This window comes from Geotrypetes seraphini, chromosome 7 (assembly GCF_902459505.1).
Source record: "Geotrypetes seraphini chromosome 7, aGeoSer1.1, whole genome shotgun sequence".
In the NCBI taxonomy this organism is placed as follows: Eukaryota; Metazoa; Chordata; class Amphibia; order Gymnophiona; family Dermophiidae; genus Geotrypetes; species Geotrypetes seraphini.
In genome coordinates, this window is record NC_047090.1 from 173,044,062 (window position 1) to 173,058,537 (window position 14,476).

Here is a 14,476-nt window from a genome sequence, read left to right on the forward strand (position 1 = left end):
AGACATAACTGGGGACTGCAAAACCCAGGCAGTGCTTCTTTAGCTTCCAGCTGGCTTAGGGCGCTCTCTGACCAGGGGGCAGTTGCCCTAGTTGCACTCTCCTAAAACTATTCCTGTCATGTGTGACTGCAGTATTCTGTTAGCATGATATTTCTGTGTAGCATTCTGTAATAATTTGGCTTGTTCAGTGTTCTTGATAGTAGAGGGGATATATGTGAAGGGGAGGGGAGAAAGGGGTTTTGCTGATCCTTGCTCTGTATTATTTGTATTTATAAAATGACAATTGTTCAGAATATTGTTTCTTTTTATACTTTAATAAAATACATTCAATATAAAATCATAACTGAAGCTTGTGTGGATGGGATCAGATGATTTGCGGGGACCGAGCTCGCGGAGATGGGGCGGAAACAGGATTTTAAAATTTTAGTCCTAGTAGTTTGCCGGTCCACAAAAGAATTCTTTTATTTCTGCCGGTCCACGGGTGTAAAAAGGTTGAAAAACACTGCCCTAGAGTGTTCCTCCGCTCTGCTCTGCTGTTTCTATGGCCAGTTTGCTAAGAATGCTGGCTGCTTAGACGTCCCAATTGCTTGTGTTTGTGTGTTTCTCATTTGGACCTATTTGTATTTGAAAATGGTCAAAAAAGATAGATGTACTAAGGGCCAAAATGTCTAGATGGGTGAATTTTTTTTTTTTTTTTTAGAGATAGATGTCTTGCTGTTTTGAAAATGGACATTTTCTTGACTGGATTTCTGGACGTCTTTCCCAAAACGTCCAAATTCGTACTTATACGTCCTTTCGAAAATACCCCTCCACGTGTGTAAGTGGGAGTCCCACCTATGCCCCACCCACATGTTCATCCCCTTGCATTCACACCCGGAGTGTCTAAAAGTTAGGTTCCAAATCCACGCTGAATGCTGTGCTATAAAGGGCCTGTTCTCTGTATAGAATAGCATTAAGCGCTCCGTTTTTTGACAATGAGTTTTCAGCGCCATTTATTGAATTTCTTCCTATATGTGTTAAGTGTACATTTACCCCTGAAAATGCCAGCAAATCATCCCTGCGTCTGCACCCCCACCCTGTTCCACCAACCTCAAGTTACCTGCTGTGCCACACCACTCTTCCTCCCTGTCCTAAAGCCACCAGTGCAAGCAACATTCAAAATATATGGTCATCGGGTCAGCAAGTCCTGATGTTGATCTCGCAGTGCACAAGATTAGCATCAGGACGTGTCGGCCCTGTGGCATCGCAGTGTGCCAGCTGGGTTTTGAAAAGCCGTCCGGAGCCCCGAACGTGTCCTCAAAAGGAAATCCGGGCATCTGGTAGCCCAACACTAGGGCCACAGGTCTCACTAACTGAAGCAAGATCTGGATCACATAAGCAGGGTGACTGGAGTTTGTGCTTCTGACGTCAGAGAAAGGGCGGGACCGCCGGAAGAGGAAGCAGCGTAGACGCAGGGCTAAGAGAAGGGGCAGGACCGCCGGTAGAAGAAGCAGCAGGACGACGGTAGGCAGCTTCTACATGATGGGGGTGGGGGGTGGGGAGGCTGTAGGGGTGCGAGCGGTCTTTCCGGATGGGGGTGCGGGTGCGTGTTCAAGCGCGAGCGGTCCTTCGGGGTGGGGGTGCGTGCGGTCCTGCGGGGTGAATCGGACGTCGGGGGGGGGGGAACTATGTAAAAAAAAAGGGATAACGCGCTCACGAATATAACGCGCATGGTTATACTCGGTTTGTAAAAATCATGTATAACGCGCACGTTATATGCGTGAAAATACGGTATACCCCAAAGTAATACTTGTTTTTATGTAATTATATAATGTAAACCGCTTAGAAATTGGGATAAGCGATTTATAAAATCTTTTAATAAACTTGAAACTTGAAATGTGAATGAATTATGTTTTCACACCGTGGAAGAAATACAAGGATTTTCAGAGAAGATATACTGAAAACCAAATTGGTCCTGGCAGGTTCCATGGACATGATAGAGTGGTACTGTTTTACAGTGAGCTTTGGCAGCTCTCTTAAACGAAATCATTTTTCTTGTTTAAATATACAAAGTGAGCACATAAGCAAAACTGTGTAACTGTTTAGATCAGGGGTCTCAAAGTCCCTCCTTGAGGGCGCAATCCAGTAGGGTTTTCAGGATTTCCCCTATGAATATGCATGAGATCTATATGCATGCACTGCTTTCAATGCATATTCATTGGGGAAATCCTGAAAACCTGACTGGATTGCGGCCCTCAAGGAGGGACTTTGAGATCCCTGGTTTAGATGGCTTTGACCTGCCTCAGTGATTCGCAAACCTGGTCCTGAAGGTACCTCAGCCAGCAAGGCTTTCAGGATATCCAGAATGAATATTCGCGAGAGAGATTTGCATGAATTGCTTCCACCAAATGCAAATCTCTCTCACGAATATTCATTCTGGATAGGGTTGCCAGATTTTCCAATCGGAAAATCCAGACTCCCCCCTAGATCCTCCCCCCAGGTCCGCCCAGTTCTACCCATCCCTGCCCTGTAATGCCCTAATCCCGCCCCCCAGTCCCACCCTAGCCACCTCCCCCGCTGCCTGTTATTGTCGGACGGGGAGGAAGTCCATGCACACATGGATGCCACATGATGACGTTACAAATGCGCGTAATGTCACTGTGTGGCATACGTGCATGCGCGGACTTCCTCCCTGCCCAACGCGATTTGAGGAGAATTTTCAAAACCTGGCCAAAGTGTCTGGTAACCCTAATTCTGGATATCCTGAAAACCTGACTGGCCAGTAGAGGTCTGCACGGGAACGGGGATCGCGGGGATCCCGCGGGTTCCCCCCCTGGCCCACGGGACTCCCACGGGGATGCCCCTCTGACCCACGGGACTCCCACGGGGATGAAAACAGCCTACCTAAATTCTGGCGATGCAGGCGTGCAGCTTACAAGTCCGGCGTCGCGGCAGGAAATAGCCATGCTGAGCAGTGAGCTCAGCACGTACACAGATGAAAGCCTTGCTTGCTAATTGGTCTGGCGGCCCCGCCCCGCCATGCCGCCGGACCAATCAACAAGCAAGGCTTTCATCTGTGTACGTGCTGAGCTCACTGCTCAGCATGGCTATTTCCCGCTGCGACGCCGGACTTGTAAGCTGCACGCCTGAAAAAGAAATCATCCTGGCCGGGGTCAGTGTCATGCTCCGGAGCTTCTACAGCCTTCCTATCTCCCTCTCCCTTCTACCTGCTTCCGGCCACACCCCCTGCTCCGCGACTCTCTTCGGCAACTCAGCAGCAGCGATCGACACAAGCTTCTGATGTCGTGGCCTACCCTCTGCGAGTCCCGCTTGTTTCAACTTCCTTTTTCCACAAAGACGGGACTCGTAGAGGGAAGGCCTCGATGTCGGCAGCTTGTCTTGATCACCGCTGCTGACGAGTTGCTGAAGAGAGCCGCGGAGCAGGGGGGTGTTGCCAGGTGCAGGTAGAAAGGAGAGGGCCAGATGCAGGACTCGTGGGTGAGGGAGGAGAAGAGAGAGAGAAAGAGAGAGGGGAGGGAAACAAAAGGAAATATTTCATACTGGGCTGGGCCGGAGTGGAGGGAGGGTGGAAAGATTCTGGCTACCGGGTGCAGTAACAAAGGAAAAGGGGGAAAGCTGAAAATGGAGATAGTGACACAAAGAAGAGAAAGAGTAAGCAGGACCTACTGAATAAGGATAGAGATACAAAGGGGACATGAAGAGGAGGTGAAATAGAGACATAGAAGTAATGCTGAAAAAGTGGGGGGGGGGGGAGATAAAGACATTGAAAGGGCAAATGGTGAACATGGGGTAAAGACAAGGACAGAGACAAATGAAGATTCTGAAAAAGTGGTGAGATAGGGATATAGGTGAGATGGACACAAAGAAGGGTGATGCTGGAAAATAGGTGGAATGGTAATTCTGACAAACACAGAAGGGAAATGCTGGATCAAGGAGAGATGGAGCTCAGGCTGGATGGAATGAGGAGAAATGCCTTGTTGGCCCGGAACTTCCTCTCCTACGTCAGAATTGACATCAGGGAGCGGAATGCTGGTCAGCGCGTCGCTTCTGCAGGGAAAGCTTGGGACAGCAGTGACTTGGGGGCTATTCCCCAATGGCGGTGGCAGCAAACCGAGTGGCTTGGGGGAGGGCACGGAGAAAGAAAGAAAGGGGGCAGACAGGGAGACAGAAAGAAGGGGGAACAGGGAGACAGAAAGAAAAAGTTGGGGGAGAGAATGAGGTCTGGAGGAGAGGAAACATACAGGAGGCTGAAAGAAAGGAAGAAAGATTGGATGCACAGTCAGAAGAAGAAAGTGCAACCAGAGACTCATGAAATCACCAAACAGCAAAGGTAGGAAAAATGATTTTATTTTCAATTTAGTGATCAAAATGTGTCTGTTTTGAGAATTTATATCTGCTGTCTATATTTTGCACTATGGCTCCCTTTTACTAAACCGCAATATCGTTTTTTAGCGCAGGAAGCCTATGAGCATTGAGAGCAGCGCGAGGCATTCAGCGTAACTCCCTGTGCTAAAACCTACTATTGTGGTTTAGTAAAAAGGGAGGGGGTGTATTTGTCTATTTTTGTATTTTGTTACCGAGGTGACATTGCATAGAGTCATCTGCCGTGACCTCTTTGAAAAAACCCGGAATATGAATAATTAACATTTTCTCTGCCTTTCATTGTGCTTTGTGTTTTTTTTAAATTTTATTGTTGGTAGATCATTTTGACTTAGTCTTTATAAAGTAGCTCGCAAGCCCATAAAGTGTGGGCACCCCTGCTCTTACTCTGGGGCACCAGACCTCCCTCACGGCACACACACGGCAAATGGAAGAAAGAGGAGAATTTTTGGTCGTAGGGAGGAAGGTACAGAATGTGATAGGGAAGAAAAAGATGAGCGTGAGAAATGTGGCAAGGGAACAATGGGACAGATTGAAAGGGATGCAAGAGGGAGGAATATTGGACAGTGGTGAAGGGAATGGAGGGAGAGATGTGGCATAGTGTTGGAGAGGGGTGATAGAAGGAGAAATGTTGGGCATGGGGCTGGTGGGCAGGCATGAAAGATGAGAAAGAGATAAATGCTGGACCATGGTAGGGGAAATCAATGGACAGCAACAGAAGAATGTAGAGAAGATGGGAAAGCGGAAAAAAGAAACTGGGACCAACTTTATGGAAAAATAAGTCTCCAGACAACGAAGATAAAAAATTGAATTTATTGACTAAAATATGTTAGCTTTGGGAAATGTATATGGCAGATGTCTTTGTTTTGTGTTCAAAAGAAAAGGAAATGCATTTCTGGTTTTATTTCTACAGTGTTGAAGTACTTGTTGACCCTTGCTGGGACTGGTGGGGATCCCCAAGCACCGCCAGCAGAGGACCTCCTCTAGAGATGGCCAGAACTCCCCTCCACCAAACGCAGCAGTCGCTGGCAGCATCCATGAGCCACTGAGGTGCCAGCATCTGTGACTCAGGGACGCTACTGCTGCCTGCTAAGCTTGGCAAAAGGGACCCCCGGCCAACTGCAAAGGAAGTCCTCAGCTGACAGTTTGTGGGTTCTCATCAGCTGAGTATTTATATTTTATATTTACATTAGAGGTTCTGGTAGAAACCCATTTACAAAGTATGTATTCTTCCCAATTAATATTTCCAAATTAATAAAGTCTCTTTGCTTATTTGTAAATGGGTCTCTACCAGAGCCTTTAATTCAGTAGCATAATTAAATAAAATAACTATTTCTGAAGTTTATAGGGAAGGATGGTGACGGAGGGGATTCCTCGCGAGGATGGGTGGGGACGGAGGGGATTTCTCGCGGGGACGGGTGGGGACGGAGGGGATTCCTCGCGGGGACGGGTGGGGACGGAGGGATTCCTCGTGGGGACGGGTGGGATTTTGGCAGGGACGGGTGGGATTTCTGTCCCCGCGCAACTCTCTACTGGCCAGGTTTGGGAACCACCGCCCTAGCTTGTTTCTAGAGTAGTTTATTCTTATCTGCAAAAATTTGGAATGAGCTTCCTTCAGAGATTCGGTTACTATCTCGATTAACAACCTTTCGAAAAATGTTAAAAAAAACATTTATTTCAAAAATCTCTGCTTGATTCTTCCATTTCACGATGATTGTAGGATAGAAACGATCTTATTTTCTAGTTGAACTCAAGAAGTTTTGGGCTCCATTTACAAAGGTGCGCTAGCGTTTTTGGCGCACGCACCAGATTAACGCGCGCTACACCCGAAAAACTACCGCCTGCTGAAGAGGAGGCGGTAGTGGCTAGCGTGCGTGGCATTTTAGCACGCGCTATTCTGCGCGTTAAGGCCCTAACGCACCTTCGTAAAAGGAGCCCTTTGTTTACAGAGTTGAGTCCTTTTCAAGGGATGAATCGGTTATCTAATGTCAAGGATTGGATTGGATTGGACTAACAGTAAGGCTAAGATAGGGTTACTAGACGTCCGGATTGCCCCAGACAAGTCCTCCTTTTCGAGGACATGTCTGGGAGTTCGGAAGGCTTTTCAAAACTTTGTCCGGGTTCCGAAAAGCTTCCCATCAAAATCGCATGCATGCGTGGATGCTGCCTGGTGGCGGAGCGGGGGAGGGGGGACAGGGCAGGGAAAATCTGGTAATCCTAGGCTAAGATCTAACAGTCAGAGCTATGAGCTGAGAACGGTCTCGGCTTCACAGTTTGTCTGGTATTCAGCTCCATTATACTGTGCTGGCCAAATTATTGGAAAAATTGGGATCGACTGAATTATAATTTCTAGTGGAATTCACTATGCCGTGTTTTTAAAATGGAAAGGTTACTGGCCATACAGCGGGGGCATTCCCAGAAATTTAAGGATGTATGGGAGCCATTAACAACTTATTGTGCAGCATGAAGAGTATTTTCCCATTTGTGTACACACGTCCAGGGTGGGTGGGGATATTTGATGTTTTCTTATGTTCAAGTATCTGGCTTCACGCACTATATCTGGTTCATAGACAACGGCGCGAAAGACAAAGGCGCGTGCCGACAACTGAGCGCAAGATGGAGGCGCGCGCCGAAGAAAATTACAGTTTTTAGGGGCTCCGACGGGGGTTTTTGTTGGGGAACCCCCCCCACTTTACATAATAGACATCGCGCCGGCGTTATGGGGGGTTTGTGGGGTTGTAACCCTCCACATTTTACTGTAAACTTAACTTTTTCCCTAAAAACAGGGAAAAAGTTAAGTTTTCAGTAAAATGTGGGGGGTTACAACCCCCCACACCCCCACAACGCCCCCACAACGCGGCGCGATGTCTATTAAGTAAAGTGAGGGGGTTCCCCCCCACGCCCCCCGTCAGAGCCCTAAAAGCAGTAATTTTGAGCGGCGCGCACCTCCGCGCTACGCTCAATTGTCTGGGCGCGCCTTTGTCCCGGTGCGCTTTTGACCTGACACCCTATATCTTCACTGGGTCCAACTTTTCTAACTGCCTTAGTTGGATTGTTTTTTAAAGTTATTTTTAAACATTTTGTAAACAACCATTTCTAAGAAAGGTACTTAGCTTTTAACTTTTTGCCTTCAGGTGGCCAGTTTGTAGGGACATCTATGCCGACACGTTTCACCCAACGGGTTTCTTAGAAACGGTTGTTTACAAAATGTTTAAAAATAAATTTAAAAAACAATCCAACTAAGGCAGTTAGAAAAGTTGGACCCAGTGAAGATATAGTGCGTGAAGCCAGATAACAATGAAATGTTTTTGAGTATCGTGGTGGCACTTCTGAGGGTTGGTGAATATTGAAGAAACTTTTGACAAGTGTCAATCTATAGAAAGGGGTGTGGAAGTGACATCCGTTTCACATTTTCAATATACAGAGTTTTTCTTGCACAAGAGCGATTATATAAAGATATAGTGCTAATCTTCAAATTTCTTATGTTCAAGAACATTGGTTATGTATAAAGAGGGGGAGGGATATAAGATGTGACGTATACGTTGTTGGAAATATTAAGTGATGCTAAAGTGTAAAGTGATTGTAATGGATTTTGCACTTTTTGAAAGTTTTAAAATGAATAAAGATATTTTTTTAAAAAAGGATTTTATAAGCTACTTCTTTTTTTTATTATTGAAAATGACTCGGTTCAATGCAAAATACAGAAAAGTGTAAAATTTAACAACAAAACATGTTTAATGCATTAAAATGAAACTCATAACAATTGTCCTTTAATCGCTGCCTTTATACAATCTGGCATGCCTTCAATCATATCCCTTGCACACTTTTTGATGTTCTTGTTGTGGACCCATTCTTGTATCGGTTTCTCCTTTAGCTTCGGCTTCTTTGTGCAGTCCTTCAAGATCTTCCAAACATTCTCGATAGGATTCATGTCTGATTTGTTTCCTGGCTGTCCGGGAATTTCACTTGTTTGTGGGCCAAGAAGTTCTTAATTTTCTTAGCAGCATGGCAGTGGGCCTTGTCTTGTTCCAAGATGACCTCTTTCTTCAAGGTTTTCACCATATCAAGCTTCTATTTGGGGAAGTAGCCTTTTTTTAAGAACCCTTCTAATACTGGTACTGCCGCAAGATCCCCTCAACAACGTGCAACGAGCTTAGACCATACATGCTAATTAAAAACATAAGAATAGCCTTACTGGGTCAGACCAATGGTCCATCAAGCCCAGTAGCCCGTTCTCACGGTGGCCAATCCAGGTCCCTAGTACCTGACCAAAACCCAAGGAGTAGCAATTTTCTATGCTACCGAACAGGGCATGCAGTGGCTTCCTCCATGTCTTTCTCAATAACAGACTATGGACTTTTCCTCCAGGAACTTGTCCAAACTTTTCTTAAAACCAACTACGCTTACCACTGGCAATGCGTTACAGAGCTTAACTATTCTCTGCTCCCCACACCATCACAGAAAGTGGATGTTTGACTGTCTGACCTACACAGGCTTTGTGGAACTCCTCTGCAGGGCATCTAAGCTCCAGTTGAGCAGGATCATCAAGAATTTGCATTGTACTCTTATTCGAAAAAAAATAACCTGTACAAAATACAGTAATGGTGCAACATGATTTCACTATGACTCGAGCCAACTGAATTGCATAACAAAAAGTTTTAAAATTAAGGTTTTATTTAAAAGGAAGTGGTTCTGAAGCTGTGAAAAAGTTTTTCAAATTGACTCCCCGTTTTATTAAACCATGATAGCGGTTATTAGCACAGGGAGCCTCGCTGAATGCTCCGCGTTGTTCCCGACGCTCATAGAGTTCCTAGAGGGGATTTTTTGATAGGATGTCTAAAGTCTAAGTTTGGACGTTTTGGGAGAGATGGGACAAGGATGTGACGTCGGATGAGAGCAGATGCAGGCATGAGCTGCTGGTAGAAGATGCTTCTCGTGCTAATGATCATTTTCAAGAGGAGGACAGGGGGGCGCCCAAGCGGCAGGGAAGAGTGGGGTGTGGGGGAGGGCAAACGATGCTACAATGACAAGCGCCACCGCCCCGGACACTAATTTCCCTCATTACGCCACTGCCTGTTCCCAGCACAGATATTCCATACTGTAAACATCAGCTGAACACGGTTGAGTTTATGCTGATTTTTAACTGTCAGAAAGTTCTCATTACATTAGTGGCTTTTATTCTGCCATTACCCTGTGGTTCTAGGCGGATTAAAAAAGAGGCATTCTGGACATATCCAGGAGAAATACAAGATTGATATTTAATCGGAAAGTTATAGGGTCCGGGAATAGATTGAAATGATCACTTACGGCATTAGTTTGTCTTGATATATTTCCTGAATAACACGGTTTTTGCTTCTCTTCTGAAGGTTTTGTGGTCTGGCGTTGTGATCAGTAGGTTGGAGAGGTGGTGGTCTAGTTTCTCTGGCGTTGTGATCAGTAGGTTGGAGAGGTGGTGGTCTAGTTTCACTGCCTGAGTGGCAAGTAGGCCATCGTACGTTTTCTTGCGCTGTATGCCTCTGATTGAGGGGGGGGGGGATTAAATGGTGCCTGGGTTCTCCTTGGTCCATAATAATTTGGCCAGCACTGTAGACATGAAGTTGTAGCAAGATGAGAACAAAAACACTGTGGAGAAGGTGATGTTCAAGATACAGGCTTTATTGACAGGGCAGTCCAATAATCCACATGAAGAAATACCTAGGACCCAAATCATGGGGGACTGTGGGCCCAACACGGTACGTGTTTCAACAAAACTGTCTTCCTCAGGGGTCCCTGAAGGTCCTAATGCAAAAAACACGTGGATCAAAAACTAAAAACAATCCCGAGCGAAACTCTGCGCAGTTGAGAAATCCTCAAAGGCGGGCAACCATCGCCTAAACAGGAGGATTAAACCTTTAAAAAGACAACCTCTCTATATCTTCCTCTCATTCTATCACAGTATTGTATAAACATAAATGCCATATGTGTGGTAAAATTCTAGAATGTTAACATGTGCGTCTGTGAATGTACACTGAAGCGCGTAAGGGCAAGTTAGATGCTGAGAAGGATTCTATAACTTAGGGTGTGAATGCAAGGGGACATGCATGTAGGTGGAGCTTAAGTGGGGCTCCCACTTGCACACTTGGAGGGCCGTTTTCGACAGTGCGTCTAAATCCAACTTTGGCCATATCCCGCAAGATGTTCAAAAGTCGGGGCGGAGAAAGGTCCATTTTCGAAACTGCTAGACATCCAGATTTTATTTTTGAAAATGACCTATTTGGCCGCCTAATTTTGTTTGCAAATTTCACCGTAAAAATGTCCACATTCGAAACGTCCAAATCCAAATAATTTGGGCGTGGGAGGAGCCAGTATTGTAATGGACTGGCCACACAGACATAACAACAGAACAGTGGGATACCTTTAGAGGGTATTTTATGGTAAGCTTTCCAAAACTCCCGCCAAACCTACTATACCCACCCAATTAGCCCTTATGGCTGCAGGTGGCACCTTTATAGCAATATAGTAGGATTTTGGTGGGCTTTGGTGACCTCACACTTTCCACCATAAATGTAGTGGTTAGAGTGGCTTATGGGTCTGGGTCCTCCTCTCTATGGTTCACTAACCCACCCACCATGGCACTGTTTGTAGAATACGGCCCTGAGTGCCAATTTCAGCACCCACATTTGAACACCTGGACTTGCACCTGCTGGAAACCAGGTGCAACTCCCAGTGCCCAATTTGGGCAAATATCTCCAATATTCAATAACTCTACCTGCAAATTGTAGGAATACCCCCGACCTGTCTATCCATGTCACATGGCCACACCCCCTTTTAGGATGTTTCTTATGGAATTTGAGTGCACATTATGATAGACTAGCATGTAGCAAGGTGTGTGCACAAATTCAAACTTCCCACTCAGCACCCCATTATGGGCGCTAATTGCTCTATTTGCCAATTCAGTTGGGCGCACATCTTAGATCGGCGCCCAATTATCGGCATCAAATACTGTATAAAATCCAGGAGCTTGAACTGACTGGAGACAGATTTGTGCCAATTTTTGGTGACGTTCCTATGATACAGTGGCAGCCCCGTGCCCTCCGCTCCGCTTCCCCGCTCATTCCATGTCTCGCCCTCCCTTCCCCCCGTACCTCTTTAAATCCTTGCCAGCACAAGCATCTTTTCTGGCCTATTTGCTTGCACCAGCGTTGGCTTTTCCTCTGATGTCACTTCCTGGCCCCTTAACCAGGAAGTGATTTCAGAGGGGAGCCAGGCCGGCACGAGCAGCAGGCCAGAGAAGTTTCTCGTGCTGGCGAAGAGTTAAAGAAGTACAGAGAGGAAGGGAGGGCACGAGCATCACATGGAGGGCGGGAGCGGAGAGATGCCAGTGCCCCCATCAAGATGGCGCCCCCCCCTGCCTCCCTGTTACTAAGCCACTGCTCTGTTGAGAGATGAACCAGCCTGTTGTGTTCTGATGATCTGGCAAATTACAAGGCGATTACTCTGTTGATTAGATTTTTTTTTTTTTTTATTGCATAGTTCTCCAACCTCTGTGCCCTACTGAAGACACCCGGTGGCAAGACTTGGTGATCATCGTCGCAGTATGCTGTGCTTCGTTAGGATTCCTCTTTGTACTTGTCATCATCTGCTACAAAGCAATAAAAAGGTAGGACTGAGTTGGGTTTTTTTTTGTTTTTTAAATCTTTATTTATAATTTTCAAACATTTGACAACAATATCGGTCAAAAGAAAAAATACAGAGAGCTAAAAGAATTGACTGAGAAACATCATAAGGGTAACTAAAGAGAAAAGGAAAATAAAGACTCGGCTTGATAGTCCCAGAACCATTTATATTGAGCAGAATTATTGGATTCAATCCTCACGGTGAGGACGTTGGACTGAGTTTATTTTTACCTTAACTCTTGTGTTATCACAATTGTTACTCTTAACCCTGCACAGAGCTACATGAGGCCATTGAAACGAGAAATGGGCAGATACCGCTCCGTGTTTTCCTTAAAGTGTACATAGCGCAGAGCGAAAATGGAAAACAATCCCCGCGTCGAGAACAATCTGAAAACCAGCGTAGATGCTGCCATTTGGGATCTTGAGATATCAAAAAAAAGTTTATTCTTGTACCTGCGTTTGGGTGCGAGCGGCAGTTTGGTTTTATACCGTACCACATTGAGTTGCAGCAGTAAAAAAATTTAGACTACTGAAGAAGACACTTTCCAGTGCTGAAATACTGACCGTGGGGGTCCATTCATCTGTTGCATACACATATGAATAAATGTTTTTGATATCTTGTGATCCCAAATGGAAGCATCTGTCCATCCCTACTCTTGTACCTTAAAGGGTATAGCATTAACATTTATATTTCAGCTTTATTTAATATACTGTGAAGCGGAGCAGATCTACCATATTTTTTTGCTCCATAAGACACACTTTTTTCCCCTGAAAAAGTGGGTGGAAAAGTGGGTGCGTTTTATGGAGTGAATACAATTTTATAAACACCACCCTTCCCGTCCCCGGTACCTTTTTAAATGCTGGTGGTCCAGCGCAGTATTGCCAAGAGCTTTCCACTCTCCTGCTGGATGGCTACCTCCTTTCTTGTTGCTGAAGAGCGGCGCATAAGGCAGGAGTGCAAGCTTTTCAATTCCTGCCTGGTCCCATGCCACTCCGTGAATGGCTGCGATTTGCGAGAACTGATGGCAGCCATTCACGGAGCGGCGCAGGACCAGGCAGGAAGCGAAAAGCTTGTGCTCCTGCCTTATGTGCCGCTCTTCAGCAGCAAGAAGGGAAAGCTCCTGGCAAGACCACGCTGGACCACCGACATTTTAAAATAGGTACTGGGGGGGGGTTGCGGGCTGCCTACCACCAGACTACCACCAGACGCACCAGATCACCAGACGCACCTACCTGTAGAGGAGGAAAAACCAAGAAAAAAAAATTCTGAACCAAATTTTGTTTCTTTTTTTTTTTTCCTCCTCTACACGTAGGTGCGTCTTATGGTCAGGTGCGTCTTAAAGACCAAAAAATACGGTAAGTGGTTTACAATAAAGATAAAATACAGAGAGGACAAGTAGACAATATCCATTTGGAGAACCACATTAAGAGGCCTTGGATACAAAAATATATAATCATAATTCCATTAATACTAGAGAGGATATCTATCTAAGGTGACAGAAGGTTGGATGGATGAGAGGCAGGGGCATAATAAGAGGAGGGCAGTTTGCCCCGGGCGCCATGCTGGTGGGGGTTCTGGCACCCCGCCTCTCCACCCCACCTCTTCCCAATCCTCCCCTCGCCACACGCGTGCCAACCCCTTCCCTTCCCCTCCCCCGCACCTTTAGTTGTTCACCTCGCGACCATGTTGTTTCTCCAGCTGATGTCAGTTCCGGGCGCCGCACATAGAAAGCGACGTCACTGGGAGAGATGATGGGGTCACAGTTTTACTCTCCACCACCTCTCTCGGGAGCGCATTCCAGGCATCCACCATCCTCTCCGTAAAGTAGAATTTCCTAACATTGCCTTTGAATCTACCACCCCTCAAACTCAAATTATGTCCTCTGGTTTTACCATTTTCCTTTCTCTGGAAAAGATTTTGTTCTACGTTAATACCTTTCAAAAACTTGAACCTCTGAATCATATCTCCCCTCTCCCTCCTTTCCTCTAGGGCAGGGGTAGGCAATTCCGGTCCTCAAGAGCCAGAGCCAGGTTAGGTTTTCAGGATATCCACAATAAATATGCATGAGATAGATTTGCTTCTCAAGGAGGCAGTGCATGCAGCTCCATCTCATACATATTAATTGTGGATATCCTGAAAACCTGACCTGGCTCCGGCTCTCGAGGACCGGAATTGCCTACCCCTGCTCTAGGGTTTCTCCTCATACGTCTTTTGGCGCAAACTTTCTAATTTTACTTTGCAATTATTTATGTTGTTCTGGGTCAGGGTGTATTCGTGTTGTGTGTTTATGAAAAAGACACGGGTTTCTGCTAGCATTGACTTTATTTTTCTTATAGAGTCATTTAACATTGTGAGTAACGGCAGTCTGTCCGACAGCATGACGCAAGACCTGGTTTTATTGGAACTTTGGTCCTCGACCTGGCAGCTTAGCTTCAACGCT

General features: G+C 45.9%; 1 protein-coding gene across 3 annotated transcripts in view; it reads left to right on the plus strand.

The window, feature by feature from the left end:
- Window positions 1-14,476, plus strand: part of PRIMA1 (proline rich membrane anchor 1) — a 94,823-nt gene that overhangs the window by 48,520 nt on the left and 31,827 nt on the right. For all 3 annotated transcript variants that reach the window (XR_004540137.1, XM_033952327.1, XM_033952328.1), the window contains exon 3: window positions 11,893-12,019. Coding sequence is in view for 2 of the 3 variants with exons in the window: in XM_033952327.1 (XP_033808218.1) it covers window positions 11,893-12,019 (127 nt within the window). In the remaining variant the exon portion in view is untranslated. The remainder of the gene's footprint in view (window positions 1-11,892; window positions 12,020-14,476) is intronic.